The 19,851-nt window shown below is 38.0% G+C and overlaps 1 protein-coding gene across 3 annotated transcripts in view; it reads left to right on the top strand.

Annotated features, from left to right (window-relative positions):
• The window catches only part of lg07h8orf34 (linkage group 07 C8orf34 homolog), a 108,988-nt gene that overhangs the window by 55,878 nt on the left and 33,259 nt on the right, over positions 1-19,851 (top strand). For all 3 annotated transcript variants that reach the window (XM_061964740.1, XM_061964742.1, XM_061964741.1), the window contains exons 9-11: positions 1,017-1,081; positions 1,163-1,242; positions 11,289-11,406. In XM_061964740.1, coding sequence (XP_061820724.1) covers positions 1,017-1,081; positions 1,163-1,242; positions 11,289-11,406 — 263 coding nt within the window. The remainder of the gene's footprint in view (positions 1-1,016; positions 1,082-1,162; positions 1,243-11,288; positions 11,407-19,851) is intronic.

The raw sequence follows: 19,851 nt of genomic DNA, 5'->3' as shown, positions 1-19,851 counted from the left end.
GAAGACTAAGAGACAATGTGGGAGGATTTTAAAGAAGAAAATGTGTTTGTAAAGCTTTTTCTGTTTTTATCTTCATGGTAGAGTTAGGAGCCAAGATGGAGGCCTGCAGTGTTGACACTAGGTAGCCACGCCGTAAAATGAGTGATTGCTATCCTTTGTCTTCACCTGAAGGCTGCACGGACCTCAAATTTGGGTGCAGTGAAAGAATTTGGAGCAGCGTGATTTACAGTCATGAGAAATCTGCTGCTTTTATCCCTCTCTGGTGTCTGAGCTCTAGTTTGTCGAGCTGAAGAAACACAGCTAGAGCTTTATTGTTTGTCTTTTGACTTTCTGTATATTCTGCTGTCTTTCACTTTCAAAATCTCTGTGATACAACTTTAATTTCAGGCCAAAAAACAAAGGAAAATTCCAAAACAGAAGAAGGGGGAATCTGCCTGCCATTGGCGGATTTTAGTTGTATTTATTTGTTTTATTTAGAGACTACAGTACATAAAACAGAAATGTCCGTCAGTTGCTAGAAACAATGGCTAATAAATGTTTACAGCATCATCATTACAAACACAAATGCCCCCTAGTGGCTGCGGGCAGCTAAAAGACATTCATAAAGACCTCCGCTAAGGCATTGTTTATTATTTAATACCCCAAAATCAATCCAAAGTACTTGGAAACACCCTTAACAAACAAAGCCTACATCTCAGCTTTGTGTCATGATACTTTCTTATCTGAAAAACATTCTTTTTTTGTGTGGTCCTAATCCCCCTTGTAGGCCAGATTTAGTTTATTTTTATTGGCCATCCTCGTCTCGATGATTCAGGACAACTGTTAGTTAGCCATAACTACAAGGTAGCCATATATCAGCGTCATGTAAACAGACTGATTCTATCTCAGTCAGATGAGAGAAAAATATTTTCTTGACCCTCATCCATCATGTTCCTCCTTGTTTGTTTACGTTCTGTTATTCTGTCTCCTAACATGCAGTCAATGCTTTCAAAGATGCGCGTATTGTGTCTCTCCAGGTTGCAGGGAGACAGTTTACCAGACAGAAGGTCCGCATCTGAACAAGCCGTACCTGACATCACATGTGAGTCACAGACCTTCCACTGAATTCCCTCTCATGCGTCTCATCTTTCTCATGTGTGCGTGTTGTGTCGTCTGTTACCAGCCCCACTGCCTGGAGCGGACATGGCAGCGGCGGGACGGTTGCAGCAGGAATGCGAGGTCACGTCTCAAGTTTTGGGTTCTGTAAGTGTCCCGACTACACCACAGCATTAAGATCACTTTACAAGCCATCAATAACTGAGTTACAACCTCCCCCCCCCGTAAAACAACCACGTGAGGGTGTTGTTAATTGAGTGAGAGCCAAGCGAAATGATACCATCTTTTCTGCAATAAGTCATACGTCAATGATATCACTGCTGGGGCGAAGTTTTAAACAATAGGCCCGCATATTCATGGGCCATGGGAGTACATGCACCTTTGTTGAAAAGCTCCAGGCATGTAAGTTACACTCATGGGCCACAACATTAGGTACACATGCACAGTGCGAATACATCAGTTCCACTGCCAAACATTTTCACATGTTTACTTTCCATACACCTGCAATAAACAGTTAATATTCAATTTTAATGACACAGCATCACGTTAAAGTTATTTGCACACATTTTTACTCTTTAAACAGGATCTGTACTTTTGGGGGGAATTTTGTCCATCATTCACAATCCATATGTAGAACAGGGACACAAGTTGTTATTTTTTTAATGGATCCTAACTTGTAAATAAACGTTAGCAAACAATGGAGCCAATGGGAGTCGCTCTATTCTGCCTATAAAACGCTCTAAAAAAATTGTTTTATATACTGTACACGCTTTAAGTATATATGTAATGTAGTAACATGCACATTCTTAATAACATTTAATATTTACGTATTTTGCTCATTTTAAGCATACATATAAATTGCACAGACGCATCACAATGTCCACTTTTTCCTTCAACAACAACACTACTACTCATGGCAGACCATAAGAGCCATCAAAGACTACTTTCCAATATCTTATGTTTTTCAGCATGAATATAACAAGGATGACCTAAAAAATTTAGAAGCTGTGTGCTAAACAGATCCAGCTTTAGTGAAACACTAAGCATCATATTGCAGTATTGCTAAGTGCTGAATAAAAAATAGAAACTGCAAACATAATAAAACAATCACTTACTGTACAATATCTGCTCTCACTGGGATGCTGACTGATGGGATGTTCATATCTTCCCGTTTAGATGAAGAATTTATCATAATCCACTCGGATGTTAAAAAAGGTAACCGCAAACGAGCGTTTTTCGTGTTTTTCTCGCCACCTTCGGGTCTAAGTTCAATGTCATAGTTGACCAACTTCTCAGTTTATGGCCATAACCGTCTACTATCAAGGTGATAGGCATGATTTATAATCTAGAATTAACTTTTACCAACTCAGAGGCGATGCAGCAGATCAGTATGCCAACACTATAGCTGCATAAGCTAGTTAGTGCTCTGTGATCACGGCGCCATTAAATGTAGTTTGTCTGCATTAGCGCTGATAATAAAAACATATCGCTCATACTTGGTTAATAGTCAGGTCACGAGATATAAATGGAGTATTGTTGCCGTTTTCTGTACGTTTTTTAGAGAGCTTTATGGGCGGAATAGAGTACTCCCATTAGCTGCGTTGTTAGCCACCTCGTACTGGCCTTATTTTAAGACTTGGAATGCATAAAAAAAGAGAGCCATGTGTCCTTGTCCTACATAAGGATTGTGAATGATAGGCAAAATTCCCCCAAAAAGTGCAGTTTCCTTTTAAGTGTAAAAATAAGTAAACCATTTTTGATGCTCGATGGTAAAAAGTTTGACAGTACATACAGTATGTATTGGGAGCCTGGACAAAAGTATGAGGACGAGGGGCTTTCCGATACAACTTTTTCAGTTCTGATACGATACCGATATTGGAGCCTTGAGTATTGGCAGATACCAATATTGATCCGTCCTGGTCTGATGACCTCCTGGTTCAGATGGCTCCTGTGATAGTGTTGACTCACCTGGCCCCTCTGTACTCAGCCATACATGTATTTGTTCATACTGTATGTGTGTGTGTGTGTGTGTGTGTGTGTTGTGTTTGGTATTTGTGCGCGTGCGTGCGTGCGTGCCCCAAAAAAGCAAACCACTCAAGAAAACTATAAGCACAACAACATTTCTGTGACACTCTATAAATGCCTTTGCAGTATTTCCACTCTTGTATTAGATTGTACAAGTCTACCTAGTTCTGTGCGACTCACATGCTGCTAATCAAGGCCGCCGCCCTTCAGTTTAATTAACCCCCCAAAAAGCCAGTATTTCTCTCTTTTGTTTTATAATTGCCTGATCTAAGTGTTAGACAAAGCCTTTTATAGCAGTTTTGAACAATAATAAAAAAAGAGCCAGCCGAGACGTTACTCCGTGTGCGCAGCAGATGCAGAGAGGCTCCAGACTAACTGGGAGCAGACCGAAAGGCCTCATCGAATCAAAGCGGCAGTCGTCAGAAGTCTGGTTTGGACTTGGCCAGAATCCATCCAGAAATGAGAGCAATGCTTTGACTCTTGCATTTCTAATGGCCACATTCTGTAGCTTGAATAGGTTATCACATTTAGTAGGTCTGCTTACACACAAGGATGCAAACTATCTCCATGTCCTCTGGCCCTCCTTAGTATGAGAGCTAATATGTCCCACATGGAAAACGCAAGTGCAAAGGTCTTCTGTCACCTACTGCAGTGAATGTGGCAGTTTGGACTTTAATTGTACGTGTTGGCCTCTTTTATTTTGAGTTTAACTGCTGTATAGGGAGTGTGAAAACCATAAAGTGGAGCAATGCCTAATGCGTAGCTATTTTTTAGTAGGGATGTCCCGATCAACATTTTTTAGGCCTCCGATCTCGATGCGATTTTTTGGCTTCAGATCTGATCAGATTTTGAGTCCTGATCCAATACTTTGACAATAGATTATAGAAGTGAAAATGTTTCATAGCAAATAACTAAGTCAACCCAATTACACATTTTTATAAAGCTTATCTTATTACATTTAAATTTGCTAGTATTTTGTATAAATCAATGACATATTGGACGTATGGTATTTAATACTGCATATAATTTTTGTAACAAAATATAGTGACTAGTAGGGATGTATATCGTTAAAATGGTATTCATCCATCCATCCAATTTCTACCGCTTGTCCCGTTTGGTCGATACCAAAAAAAAAAAAAGTGAGTCAGTATGTATTGTATTGTACTGTGAGGCTAGACAAAAGTATGAGGATGAGGAGTGTTGTGATACAACGTTTCCACTTCAGATACGATACTGATATTGGAGCTTTGTGTATTGGCCGATACCGCTATTGATCCTATACAATATCGGCACAAAACAGACATTCTTTTATTATCTTGACAATATCAGTATTCCGTATCTTAATATTTCGTAATTTTAAGAGGATTAATGTTGACCAAATACTACCTGTGTTTTTTTTATGCGTTGCAGCGGCGCTTGTATGACTGTGGCAGCGTGTCATAATTACGACGGTCACCTAGATAAAAAAAATACGGATAGCTGTATCATTTGTCCAGAATCTTAACGGTCCTCCTGGACCGACCCAATTAGACACCGGTACCAAGAAATACCGGTCCTCGGTGTATATCCTTATTGACTAGTGCACAAAAACTAATCAAAAGCAAAAATGACTATTGGCTCCCATTTAAATCATTTGGGTTTTGCCCTCATAGCCTTCCTGTATCCAGATACATACTTACTGAGTTTGTAAACAGTAACAAAAACAAACAAAAAATAATATTGTAATAATAACAACAAGAAAAAATGTAATATTAATCTAAAAACTTTAGTGTCGTTTATATACTTATACTACCCCCAGTATCAGTAGATCGACATCCGGATCAATTAACTTTACTTTACATTAAAGCTTTAGCGGTTAACTTCATGTGTCTTCACGCTCTGTGTGTGTGTGTGTGTGTGTGCGCGTAGCATTATCACTCGTCCTCCAGTGATAATGATCCTTGGAAGAAACATAGTTTATTTTCTGGATTAGTATAAGCGGTAGTAAATGGATGGATGGATGGAGTATCTTACACTCACCCTTACACTCTATCTCACACTGTGGATAGACAATGCGTCCATTGCAGCTTGTGCTCAAAATCAAGCCGTTGTTCTGCCAAGACACGCACCCTTCTGAAATTCATGGAACTCTGCATGTGTAACAAGAAATCCAGAAATGTAATTGTGTTTCCCTGAGCGTGTATCGCTTTTGAAGGAATCTTTTACGTAAGTACAATCTTTAGCCATGTAAATCAACACTGGAACACAGCTGCGCTAAGATCGGTCAGACTAGGAAGCTCATCAGCCAATCACCGATCAGTTAAAAAAGGCAGATAACTGGCACGATCCAGGACGTCTCTAGTATTAAATATTTGTATTAATTGTTTTTAAAGGATTTTTCTACCTTTTATTGCTAAAAACTACATATGCCATGTTCATGCATTTTACATTGCTTATATTTATCTATATTTTATATTTTGAGAAAATATTATCATATTGTTTGCTTAAAGAGTAGTGTAATATTAAAAACAAATATTTTGTAATAAGAACAAGAAACATTTAAATATTAATCTAATAATTTTGAGCATGAAGACCACAGTAAAAAATTGGAAAAAAACAAACAAAACACTTTTAATATTTTTTTCAATTTTTATTTACCGGTATTTTTTATTGTGTTTTATTTTTTCCCCACTTTATATTTATTTATATGTTTATTTTTTTTACTCAGTTGGATTAGTATTGTTTTGTATTTGTAGTTGAGTATTTGTACTGAACAAAATTAATTTATTTTTTTTCAATTAGAAGCATATAGCTTGTTTTATTTATTTACTTTTAAAATTATTTTTTGTTATCTGTTCCCAATAAAATAAAAAAAAGGTTCAGTTTTCTTAAAAGTCTTTTTTAATTGCCTCGCTTTTGAATGACGCTATGTTCGAAAGGTGTCCTCTATTATATGAGCGCATTCAATCATGTGCTTGGAAGTGTAGCGTGCACATTTCCTCGATTTAGGCTGTGAATACTCGGCCGTGTTGGAAAGTAAATACTGTTAATGGTCATTATTATTAATCTGGCAAGCTCCTTTCTTCTGCAAGTTTCTTTAAGATGATAAATACCCTATAGGCAAATATTTTCCGTAACTAAACGCCAGACAAATGTATGCTTTTTATCCTTTTGGTGTTAAGTGATGTATTTTAATCAACATTGTTGCATGAGTGATGTAAATAAAGCTTGCCAGGGGAAACTGTTCATTTACAAGGCAAAAGGTGGAAAAGGAGAGTGAGGCAATGCCTTGTGAATGATAGAAGGCAGACGTTGTTGTCACGCTTTATGTTCAGTTTCCAGGGCAATTTGGCGATACACCGCGTGGCCTTTTTTAAATGTATTTTAAAGTTTGGCACTCGTTTACAATCCACAGAACCACAGCTCGACATGCATGCTGACTCTCAAGATGCCGTCATCAATTTGTAGGAGCTGTGTTTAAAACATACACAACGCCGTCCATACTGCTTACTGTGCGTGACGCAATGATTGACACATTGGCTTTAATTAAAAGAGTCGCTTTTGTATTGAAGCTGAATTTACTCCTATTACAAGATGACAATCGAGCTAGAGGAACATCAATACAGTAGGAATATTGACAAGAGGGAGAATCCCTTCATGTCGCCCCCTCCATCATTCTTGTCGCACGCAATGCCACACACGGAGAAGTCAAGAAATATCCCAAGTTAGCTCAAAAGAACGGACAGAAACCACATTAAATGCATTCTGAAGTACATCATGTCTAATGCAGCAACAACAACAATGGAGTGCACTACTTGGCTCCAACCAGCAGAGGAGCTGTTGGTTCAGTCTCAACGAGATTACTGTCTGAAGAAAGCCCAACATGACTTCTGTTTATGCTACGGCTCACACTTGGATGTAATCAGGCTTGCAGAACATATACAGTTTGATTAAGCCATCCCCTTAAAGGGGAACTGCACTTTAAAAAAAATGTTGTCTGTCATTCATAATCCTCATGTAGACAAAACACGTGTTTTTTTATGCTAGCAAATGTCAGATAACAATGGAGCCAATGGGAGTTGCTCTATTCTAAAAATATCCAAAAGCCTCCATCATTATTTAATATACATGCTGTAAGTATATATGTTATGTAATAACAGGCACATTCGTAATAAAGAACATGTAATATTTACGTATTTTGCTCATTTTAAGCATACTGCGGCGCAATAATTTCACAGATCCATCACAACATTCGCTTTTCCTTTCAACAACAACACTACTACTCCTGGCAGACTTCATGAGAGACAACAAAGACTACTTTGTGACAAATGGTGGTCCAAAACATTATCATTTTGAGATCCAAATACCACGCGCTAAACAGCGTGTGCAATCTATAAAATAGCTTGTACTATTAGGGGGCGTGTTGCGTGTGATCTACTAGTATTGTGTGTACAATTAAAAAGTGGCACAGACCACCTTATTTAAATGAAGTTTTTGCTTGTACAATCACCACGGAGACACTCATTTACAGAACTTCCATGTTGTCATGAATATGCTGTGTTTTCAAACATGCTGCAGACATGTAGTCCTTTTTATGGGAATTTTATAAGCAGTCGTGTGGTGCATCTACATTGACATCACTTTTTTTAATTTGTTTTTTTATCTTTATCTTTTTTTTTACTGCCGAAGGTGCACGAGAGGGAGGCTGCGCTACTGTGCACAAGACACAAAAAATGCATACTTTTATTCATATTGGAGATAAGTTAATAATATATAGACTTAGTGTATATGAAAAATCGATCATCATTAAAAAAAACGCTAAAGGACACAAATGCATCAGTGGAATTTGTTTTAATCAGCCCCCTAAGTCATCAAACTGCTATTATAAAAGAATATTGCTGAATAGACGATATGTGTAAATTAGATTTTTGACAGTTAAAATATGTTGAGACACACATGTAGGACGGTGGATCTCTGTCCATCGTGCGCAAGCAAATCCCTGTGTGGAATTGTCAGTTTGCACATCCTTTTCACACGTGCTAAATCAAACGTTGTCAAAGCGTTGATGAGCGATGATGAATTACATTGTGTGTGCTGTGTAATATATTTGCATTATCTCCTCCCAGTATTGTGGACGCTTTGATGATCAGCATATATTCTGCATATTAATGAAGACAGAGACGCAAAATGGATTACATGCCTAATTCTGCTCACTTAAGAGACGCAATCCACTTTAACATATAGATAAGTTTTGCGTATGCTATCAAGTTTGCATGTGTTTTAGTACACGCAAACTTTTAGTAAATCAGGCCCAAAGCATCATGTAGCAGTATTGCTAAGTGCTGAACAAGAAATACAAACTATGAACATAATAAAACAAGCACTTACTGTACAATGTCTGCTCTCACTGAGATGCAGACTGATGGGATATATTTCCGTTTAGATGAAAAATTAATCATAATCTTCATGCAGGTTTAAAAAAAAAAGTGCCGCAAATAAGATTCTTTTTGTGTCTTTCTCACGATGTCGGGGTATAAGTTGAATGTCAAAGTTGACCAACTTCTTGATTTATGGGCACATCCTCAATTATCCAGTTTAGAAGCATGTTTTATAATCTATAATTAACTTTCACCAGCTCAGAGGTGATGCAGCAGCTCACAGGCTCAATATGTCAATATAGCAGCATATGCTAGTTAGCGCTCTGTGATCACGGCGCCGCTGAAAATAGTCTGTGTGTGTTACCGCTTTTAATAACAGTTTTGCTAATACTTAGTTAATATTCAGGTTATGACATTTAAATGGGGTATTGTTGGCGGTTTTTGGATGTTTTTAGAGGGTTTTGTAGGCACAATAGAGTACACTCTCATTACCTCCATTGTTAGCTATCGTTTGCTAGCGTTTATTTACGACTTAAAACGCATTCAAAAACATGTGTTCTTGACTAACATAGAGATTGTGAATGATAGGCAAGTAAAACACAAGTATCGATCATTATCTGTAAATCAGTGACATTTTGACCTCGCTGCTGTAATTGTGTAACTGACAGCCTCCAAAGATAAATAAACTAAAGCTATTACATTTATCAAAACCCTCATTTTTCCTATTGGCATGACTCCTTGAAATAAATACTCTGCTAGAGTTGATCCCAGGTTGGACGACTGCATGGTACTGCATGTATCTCATCAGAAGCTCAGGTTTAAACGTTGGCATCAGCGCTCTGCCAATTCTGTCTCTTATTAAAGGCTTTGAATGATGTAAGAACTGGGTCCCAGAAGCAGCAGCATGTATCTCATCACAACTTTTATTTCCTACCTGGGCTTGAAGCTCTCACGCGCACTTTCATCTATTGGCTCTAACTGACCCAAAGAATTTTAGGATTAGCGCTGGCTCACATACTCCTGCTTTTCCTGACAATTTCTTGGCAAAGCTAAATGAACTGGGCTGACCCGCATATAAGACGACCTGTTTTTGTGAGACTTATGTCTTGGGAAACTATACTAACCCATTATACAATTATACCAATGATTCCCACAGGACAGTCATCTATTCGTGGTGGTGGGTTGATGTAATTATTATCGAATTGCATAATTCTGGCCATGATCCATCCATCCATTTTCTACCGCTTGTCCCGTTTGGGGTCGCAGGGGTTGCTGGAGCCCTGCGAAAAGTTTTTGTCTTTTGTTGCTTCTTTTTGTCGGGTTTTTTGTGTCACGACTCACAAATAATGATGTCTTAATCAAATAACATTTTTGGCTTCTGTTATAATCCAATACTTTGATATTAAAGCTTAGCTTATTAAATTAAATTTGCTAGCATTGTTGAAAATCAGATAATTTATTACATGTGTGGTATTGAATGCTACATTTTTTTTTTTTACAAAATAAAGTGGCGAGTGCAGACCAGGTTCATTATAATATGTTTATGAGTGATGTGCAAATAGGTAGAGCCAAATTTATTTGTGGCTAGCTGCCTGTTAACATTACATTGGAGTTAATAGTAAATGTAGTACATGTGAAATATATCTAGTGACAATTAGGGAATCAATTCAATCTAAATAAGTACATAACATTTTATTGTACAATACAGTTAAATGGTTTTGACCTCTCAGCCATGTATTAATCTATCTCTAGCTGTAAAGTCCCTGAGGTCAAACAATTTGAAATACAACCAACTGTTTCATAGAAAGTCATCTAAAGTTCAACAAAAACAATGCCAAACAATGTGAAAGCTCAGGTTAGCAAGCAATTTTTTATTTATTTTTTGCTTTTTCTTCCCAGCTTTTTTTTACATTTTCTTCCAAAATAATAGGAGAATATAAGTGGAAACGTGTTGTAAAAGTGTTGCCAAATTATATCAAAAAAGTTAACATTGTGTTTATTACTTTATTGCATATTTTGCTGTTAACTATTGATGGTTAACTTCTTGATACATGAGTAGGAATGCGATTGTGCATTACAACTTTGTCATTCACCACTAAAGTAAAGTGTTTTATTGGTTTTACATTTTAATATTAACAGTTATTAACTTAAATGAGATTGTGCGTTACAACTTTGTCATTCACCACTAAAGTAAAGTGTTTTATTGGTTTTACGTTTTAATATTAACAGTTATTAACTTATTTTACCAATTAGAATGAAGAAGAAGTTGATCAAGGTTTGATAATGGTTATAGTTTGATCCTGAAACAGATTGTGCGGTGGAGGTCGACTTTATAGGTTCCACCAGTGTGCATGTGTTTTTTATAATTCAGGGTTTAATAGTGTGCAGCGTGTGAGGGTGTTGTCTTTGCATGATAACAGCGTCAGATGTGGAGAGACAGCAGTCAGAGTCACATTTACTGCCGTCAGGCTTGTCTCCTAACACCCCGAGCCGCTTTAGGACGAGTCGGTGAAAAGAAAGCAAAAAAAAAAAGAGTGGAAAGAACTGCTGACAGTCGAGCATCCCGCATTCACCAAACAATCTGCCCTGCGTGCTCCACACTTTCATCTCCGCTCGCTGCGGTTTCTTGTGTTTTTCTAAAGCCCATAAAATAATAATAGCCTCCTTTTTTTCTCTCGCCCTCAGCAGATACGGCTCAGATATTTCCAGTAATGGCTGAAAATGATATAAAAGGGGGTTAATTGAAGGGTTTCTCTCGCTTTCTTTTTAAAAATATCACTTTCTCTCTTTTCTGCTCCCCTCGCCCGCTAGCGTCAGCCTGTCTGGGAGGCTGATCTCAAGGCTGTGAGGGGTGGGAGCTCCATGGGCCTGCTGTTGGGAGACCCCCTCTTTTCCAAAGAGCTGGAGAACATGGGCAAGCAGCTGGCTGGTAGGCACCACTGTGTGTGGGTGTTTGTGTTTGTGTGAGTGTGTGTGCTTCTTACACTGTGGTTTGTATTCAACTCATTCATTTTTTTTACCTCCAGTTTGAACTGTGTTTGCATCCAAGGTGATTAATGAAGCCAAGATCAAAGGTCAATCTGGTTTCATGTCGATGTTCTACCAGCAGGAACACTCTTAGTTTTTTGCTTCTGAACAATATCCAACACATAGTTGAGGTCAAAGGGCCTTTTGGTTGGAACAGTCCTTGTCAGTGATCAAATTTTCAGTAATAAGTGACTGTCATGACAACATTTTTGAACATTATCCTATTCATAGTGATTGAAGTACCGTATTTTTCGGAGTATAAGTCGCACCGGCCGAAAATGCATATAAGGAAGGAAAAAAACATATATAAGTCGCACTGGAGTATAAGTCACATTTTTTGGGGAAATTTATTTGATAAAACCCAACACCAAGAATAGACCTTTGAAAGGCAATTTAAAATAAATAAAGAATAGTGAACAACAGGCTGAATAAGTGTACGTTATATGACACATAAATAACCAACTGAGAACGTGCCTGGTATGTTAACGTAACATATTATGGTAAGAGTCATTCAAATAACTATAACATATAGAACATGCTATACGTTTACCAAACAATCTGTCACTCCTAATCGCTAAATCCGATGAAATCTTATACGTCTAGTCTCTTACGTGAATTAGCTAAATAATATTATTTGATATTTTACGGTAATGTGTTAATAATTTCACACATAAGTCGCTCCTGAGTATAAGTCGCACCTTATACTCAAACTATGAAAAAAACTGCGACTTATAGTCCGAAAAATACGGTAATCTCGTTTTTGGCTGCCACGATTAGATAAAGGTGATCGTCGTCTGAATATGAAATCAAGCACTTTCCCAACCCTTGGCGGCATGAAAGCAACAGCGATTCCCCCGCATGTCAGAGGATATTGTGTATGGTTCAAAGCTCCATCACCACGTTAGCTGGCATTAACATAGGCTGCTGCAGCATGTCGCTGTGTTTCTCTGCCCCGACTTCCGTAAACACCAAAAGACGGCAACTGTTGTGGACGCCTATACGACACGCTTTTCTCTGCTTGTCCGCGCACTAGCAGGACTATCGAGTTACGAGTCTGGGGACACTTTTCCGTCGAGTGCCAACACAAACGTGTTCCCCATTGGAATTCATGTATGGAGTTATAGTTGTGCCATAATTGTGAGGTAGCAAAAGCAGATTTTGAGCACTGAAAATTTATGAGGAACAACAACTTGTTCCAGCACGACCACGCAGGTAAGTTGTTTGATTAATTTAGTTATTTGAGCCTGAACATTGTGGGTAACGTTTTCAAACATTGTGGTACAGAGTTATTTTTGTACATTTGTCCGCAATGTAACAAGTGATCTAATTGGGCACCAAACAGCCAATCATAGCGTACATTTGTCCATTTCTCTTATCATAACGCTGTGCCAAAACTTGCGCGTGTGCAGAGGAGAAAAAACTGAATGTGTAGAGTTGAGAGAAAGAGAGGAAGACAGGATGTAAGAGAGCACAGTGGTCTGCCTGCATAGAAAGCAGTAATTATTGCATGTTGATATGGATAATAGCAAACATGCAGACACATTAATTGAGCACAAAATACATTTATATTCGCTAAGACTATTTTATTTTTCACTTGATTTAAAATTTTTCTTTAAATAGCATGAATGTGCTTGCAAAATAAATGTTTTTGTGCTCAAAATCTGCTTTGACAACCTTACAATTATGTTAAAGTTAAAGTACCAATGATTGTCACACACACTGGTGTGGTGAAATGTGTCCTCTGTATTTGACCCATCCCCTTGTTCACCCCCTGGGAGGTGAGGGGAGCAGTTAGCAGCAGCTCTTGATGCTGAGTGCAAAGCAGGGAGGTAATGGGTCCCATTTTTATAGTCTATGGTATGACTCAAATGGCACAAATATAACTCCATATTCATACACCCCCATGCATCCGCACATGGGTATGTTTCCAGGCAATGCGGGGAAGTAATTGCGCATTGAAGGACTCTTTCTCGTGAGTACAATTGTTACACAACATAATGTTATTTTTTTGTATTTTGTCGTTTTCATATACAGTCACACTACAAACAATGACTGACTGATGACGCACTGATACGCAGAACATGTCTGTTTTTTAATGGCCCTGAAAAAAACCAATTAAATTGATAAATACAGCTAAAGGCATTATGCATAGAGAAAAAGCTGAAATGTTAATACTAATTATGAACAAAAACAAAAAGATTTGTCTTTGAATATACAGTCGCAGCTTGCAACTGCGGTTTAAGTGTAACTTAGATAATGGGTTTCACTATGTAAAGCTCTTTAAGTCACTAGAGAAAAGCGCTATATGAATATATTTCATTTAAATTTACAATATGCTATGTTAATGGTAAAATGATCTTCATATTGCTGCATAACAATGTTTTAACCTCTTCTATTGATTATTAAAATGTAATAATGAGCCTGCTGCTCATTCTGTAATTGAGGACTCACCAGAACATGTTATAAAATAATTTACACAATATTTCAGCCAGCAGGGAAAAATAGCCCCCCACCCCACCTGCCCCCATATTCCTAAACTGATGTACTAGCATTTATTTAGGTGCAAATATCACAGAATAACATTACAAAGCATGATCGTAATGTAAGACATTTTTATTTTGTTAATACCAGGGTTTCCCCTAAATTACCAAAATACCTGTGGCGATGGGGGCGTGGTATCTTTGCATGATATGCTATGATGCATATATTCTTTAAAAAAAATGTGAATATACATTTAAAACAAATCTGTTATTACTAAGTATAGTATTAACATATATATTTTTCATATATATTGTTTTGTTCTATTTTTAAATTGTATGTATTTTGAGAATTTTTTAAATTTTTTTAGAGATTTCTCCAACGCTTTTAGTCACTTTTCCATTTAATAAAAATGACTAGCACTAAATCTAGCATCTATTTTTGGTGGTATTGGCGACTGTCCTTGTGTTTAGAGACGCAGTTTAGATTCTGTTGCACCATGTCCGTGACAAAAAGCGAGCTGAGAGCCTGACATCACACTTGCTTCGCGTTGCTGCGTCTTTCTCTCATTAAGAGCCGCCAGTGTCGTCTTAAATTGTAAAGATCGCTGTGCGTGGGTATATCGCGAATATATTAAACTATGTCCACAGCTCGGACACGCTGCCTCTGCTCCAGACAAACCCGTATGTACAGTATGTCTGGTGTTATTGTGTATGTTTGTGTGTTATGGTGGTAATTTTTCCCATGGTCTGTGAACACATTGTGTTGACTGAGAATGAACAAGTGTTGTGTTTCTAGAAGTGTAGCACGGAGGCTGACGTGTGTGCACGGAGGAAATAATTGTTGGAAGTGGGCCCGTTGTTAGCATAAAATTGGCCATAAAAGCTAAAAAGAGCGTCAGACTTAGTTTTCCCCTGGACATTACAATACATTATATTACTTTATTTTGTTAGGTGTGGCGGCTAATATGAAGCTTTACATTAAGGAGAAACACTAAACATTGTCAAACCGGATGTAAAGCGTAGCGCTTTTATTTTGAAGCCGTAAAAGTGTGTGATTGGTTTGAGAAAGTGTCTTGACAGGTTTTAATGTCGGATCAACTGTTTACAATGAAAAAATCTCCTTTTGACTTCCTGACGACCGTCTTTTATTTCTGTTGAGCTTTTATGTTGTCTTACTTTCTACTAAAGCAGTCACAGAAACAATCTAAATGTTATGTTATCACTTCACCTTAACCGTAATCTGAACACAGAAGTGAAGCACCACCTACTGTTGATCGACGCGCACAGCAGGCGTTTGCTGCAGTGATGACGCCTCATCTCATGGCGAAAAATAGTATTTTCTTGTCGGAAGAACAACTTGTCATGGCTTTGAACCTGATATTTCCATAAGGTAGCATTCCCTTGTCCATTTCTGCTTGCTTGCGACTCATCAGTAACAAGTGAACTGCAGCCAAGTTCCCCCCACTACGGCACGGCAAGTGGGTCAAAGAGGACGCGTGTGTGTTAATCGCCCGTTTAAAAAAAATGGTGCCGTTATGGAAATTTATAGTTAACACATTATTATCGCGTTAACAGTAGCAAACAAAAGCAAACTTTTACTAATTGCCAGCCCTCAAAATATGAGGTATTGTCCACATCACGGCAGATCTCCTCTAAATTTGAGTAAGGTCCCAATTCAAGAAGCATGAGGTAGCTGAGGTCAAAGGTTATTTGTGTTGCTCCATCAATTAGCTTTGCAATGACTGATGTCAAATTGCTGCACGTTCAGCCAATTTTCAGCTCATTGTCAATGTTCTGTGAGCACAAGACCTCTATTGCTATTGAATGATGTTCTGTGGGAAGGGTATCCTGTGATAGCATGTTTCAAAAGCCATTCGGGTACACCATGACTCTTCTTCGTAAAATATGTTCAGCGAAGAGAGAACAAACAGTCGTTAGCAGTGCAGCACATATTTATCACATGAAAGTCTGCATAGGAATCTAGTGGGAATGTCGCCAAGTGTCCCTCTCACACATCCCCCATATTGTTACAAAGAGCTTTTTTGCTCTCTCATATTTCAAGCACTTTGGTGCAATGGATGACAACAGTGACAAAGTGGACTGTTACTTCTCTCCCCAAAGTACTACTTTCGAACAATAGTTGTGTGGTAATACAACATATTTGGCCATACATACAACTTCCTCACATGGAACTGATTTCTGAGTCTTTGACTCAGGGATCCCATCAGGCATTTCAATGAGCTAATTGGGCTCTTTCAAGCCTTTATTAGCTGCTAATACTTTCCATGTTTGGAGCTGTTTTATCTTATATTGTTGCCACAGTTCAAGTGTCAAAGTCGCCCTTTGTCTGCGTGCGTTTTGCCGTAAATTAAATTATCTTCAGGACACCTGCCGTCGTCAAACCTGCACAGTATTGTAGTAGAAGCTTTATAATGTATTTGCCATGGATTCACATTGTGGCTGGCGGTGTTACCTCAAGATGCAGAGAAGGCAGTAGACGTTCAAGTAAACAGTCCTTTTATTGGGAACAACACTGGGGTCACCAGCAGGATGGCAGCAGTGAACCACGAGTGAAAAACAAGGCAAAAATGAGATAAAAGAACACAAAAGTGCAACATAGAGAAAACACAATACTGACAATGCTGGACATAAGAAGCCTCCTGATTGACAACCAGGGACAAATGTTTCTCCTGATTGTCAATAAGGAGCAGGTGAAGGACACAGCGCTCAGGCTGGAGATAAAATGGAGACTGTGAAAGTCTCTCCATGCGGGTAGGGGTCTCCTGAGGCCAATGGATCTTCTCGAGCCCGGGTAGCAGGTTTGAACAAGTCTTTTATTTTCATATACACTCGTGTGCAGGACTTTTCAGTCTCGTCTGCTCGTGGTCGGTCGTTCTTTCTGTCGTCGGGTGTGCGCGCTCTGCTCTCATCCGCCCTCCTCGCTCATGGCCGCGGCCCCTGCTGATAAAGGCGGCAGGTGATTAGATAATTAACCCCAGCTGGGCAATCTACTCACCTGTCAGCTGGGCTTCGAAGCCGGGCCATACACACTCCATTCCCGCAGGAGGCGCGCCGACCACGCCCCCCTCCACAGAGACAAACAGGAAGTGGAACAAAAATAGGTGCTCTGGACTGCAAAGAAAGTAAACTAAGGAAAACGACAAACATAAGTCCTAAACAGTCATGAAGGATCATGACAGTATGAGGTCATTTTATTTTGCCATATTTGATTCAATTTAACAATTAACCATATTGCATGAAAATACAATGCGGTTTTGAAAGTATTATTCTTAATTATGGAGGAATTATATATTTTGAACATTTAAAACATATTTCTGTTGAAACCGTTTATAGGATGATCATTGGAATAAAATAAATATGAAATAAAAACATTACTTTTTTTTTTTTTTAGTTTTCGGACTTTTTCCAAATGTGTTGTTTTAGACAACCAGCATACATAGAGCATAATTCTCCATTAGATTTAATGAGATATTTATTATTCTTTTGTAATTCGTTGAACACAATCACATAATTGTACTGTCCAATGGTAGTTTAAGTTACCAAATATGGTTACTAGATATAAACTAGCATTTAGGTAACATTATGAATATTTATATATAAATATGTATTAGATTTTGCAATCAATGTCATCCTATATATATATATATATATATATATATATATATATATATATATATATATATATATATATATATATATATGTGTGTATATATATATATGTGTGTATATATGTATATATATATATATATATATATATATATATATATATATATATATATATATATATATGTATATATATGTGTATGTATATATGTATATATATATATATATATATATATATATATATGTATATATATGTGTATGTATATATGTATATATATATATATATACACACTGGTATTATCAAACAACAAATATGTTTATCACTTTCAGTAAGAGAGGGGGAGGAAGTTGTTACGGTAAAGTTACTGTAGTTAATTATCTATTTATGGATAAATGTAATGTTTATCAAATACCCGTAAGTATAAACCTGCAGGAAACACATCCCTAATGAACACATCCTGTTCATGATACATGACAGCCATTGTGTGGGTGGTCAAGTGACGATTATTTATCAAACTTTTTATACATAATATCTTACTTTGCACAGTGTCTCATGGTTGCTACAAAGCTAGTCATTTATTATCCTCATAACAAGAACTTTTTTTGGGTTTTATCAGTGCCCTTCACTCGTAGAGCAAATAATTTTCCGGCTTAGAGAGGGCGAGTTGAAGCCTGTACATGCAGATTTCCTTCAGTTTATGCAGAGAAGTAACATGCATGGCATGTTGGAGAATACAGCAACACAGACTGACTGTCAGCCAGAATACATGCAGTTCAGTAGTAAGAGCAGGCAGCATGTGCTCTGCATTGCATCTACAATAAAGTCCAACCTTCATTCCATCACTGCTGATTACTTGCAGAAACAGGCAAGGAATTAAATGTAGCCTTAGATTCCAAACAAAGCTGCACTATAGAAAGGTTTCCTTTTGTACTGTAAAACAAATATATGTGTGTGAAGTACATCTGTTTCCCATGTTTGCTGGGAAGCTTGTTTTTTAGGGAGAATTAAGCATCCCTTTCCTCCCAAATCAATGATGTCAGTCGCTTTTTGGTGTTTATTTAACATCACACATATACACTTTCCCAAGGAATAATCACCCCCAGTGAGTCATTCCCATCCCAAAATGATCCTCTTACATTAGAACTGTGTTGTTGAATACCAAGAGCCAAGATCTTGAACAAAAGCATAAAATATCAAGGAAAAAATGAATGAATTTGGCTGAGTCACACTTTGCACAAACAAAAACAGTTTTTGAGAGCACCAGTAAAGGCAAACACATGCGTTAACTTCCAATCCAGTGCTCATTTGTATCATCATCATTGGAACATTTTCTATCAGATCAAGCTAAATTCACCATGATTTACTCTGTGGATAAATATTATCATCACCACTGCCCAGAAGAAGCCTTAAAGTAAACTTGCTGAATGGATGAATCATCAGGCTCATCCTCAGTCTTTGAATAGACTTTAACATTTACTCTATTGCCAATTTCTTGCGCACATATTTTGCATGGGGAAATGCTCTGCTCCAAATTTGATACAGTGGAATCTTAAAGGTCAAACAGGCTCCTTTCCGAGAAACTGTGTAACTTCCTTATTTTTCTTCATAAGAAACAACGCAAATCGAAATACCGGTAGTCTGTTCCAGAGTCAGAGCCATGGTGAACCTTATTTGTTTACATTATTTTTTCATTTTAGCAGTGTGAGTGTAAATAAAATACTTCAATATATATAACAGTCTTACAACTTTGTCGGGTAATTTTTTTAAAGGAAACTCCCCCTTATTTTAAGCATATGGCATTAAATGCACAAACACATCACAATGTTCACTATTTCCTTCAACAACAACAACACTACTAATCATGGCAGACTTAATTTAAAGCCAACGACTACTACTTTGGGACAAATGATAATCCAGAACGGGCTTCACGGTGGCAGAGGGGTTAGTGCATCTGCCTCACAATACGAAGGTCCTGAGTAGTCTTGGGTTCAATCCCGGGCTCGGGATCTTTCTGTGTGGAGTTTGCATGTCCTCCCCGTGACTGCGTGGGTTCCCTCCGGGTACTCCGGCTTCCTCCCACCTCCAAAGACATGCACCTGGGGATAAGTTGATTGGCAACACTAAATTGGCCCTAGTGTGTGGATGTGAGTCTTGTCTATCTGTGTTGGCCCTGCGATGAGGTGGCGACTTGTCCAGGGTGTACCCCGCCTTCCGCCCGATTGTAGCTGAGATAGGCTCCAGC

The sequence above is a fragment of the Nerophis lumbriciformis genome, linkage group LG07 (assembly GCF_033978685.3).
Source record: "Nerophis lumbriciformis linkage group LG07, RoL_Nlum_v2.1, whole genome shotgun sequence".
NCBI lineage: Eukaryota > Metazoa > Chordata > Actinopteri > Syngnathiformes > Syngnathidae > Nerophis > Nerophis lumbriciformis.
The sequence above is the reverse complement of the archived record's forward strand: the minus strand, read 5'-3'. Positions and strand labels throughout refer to the sequence as shown.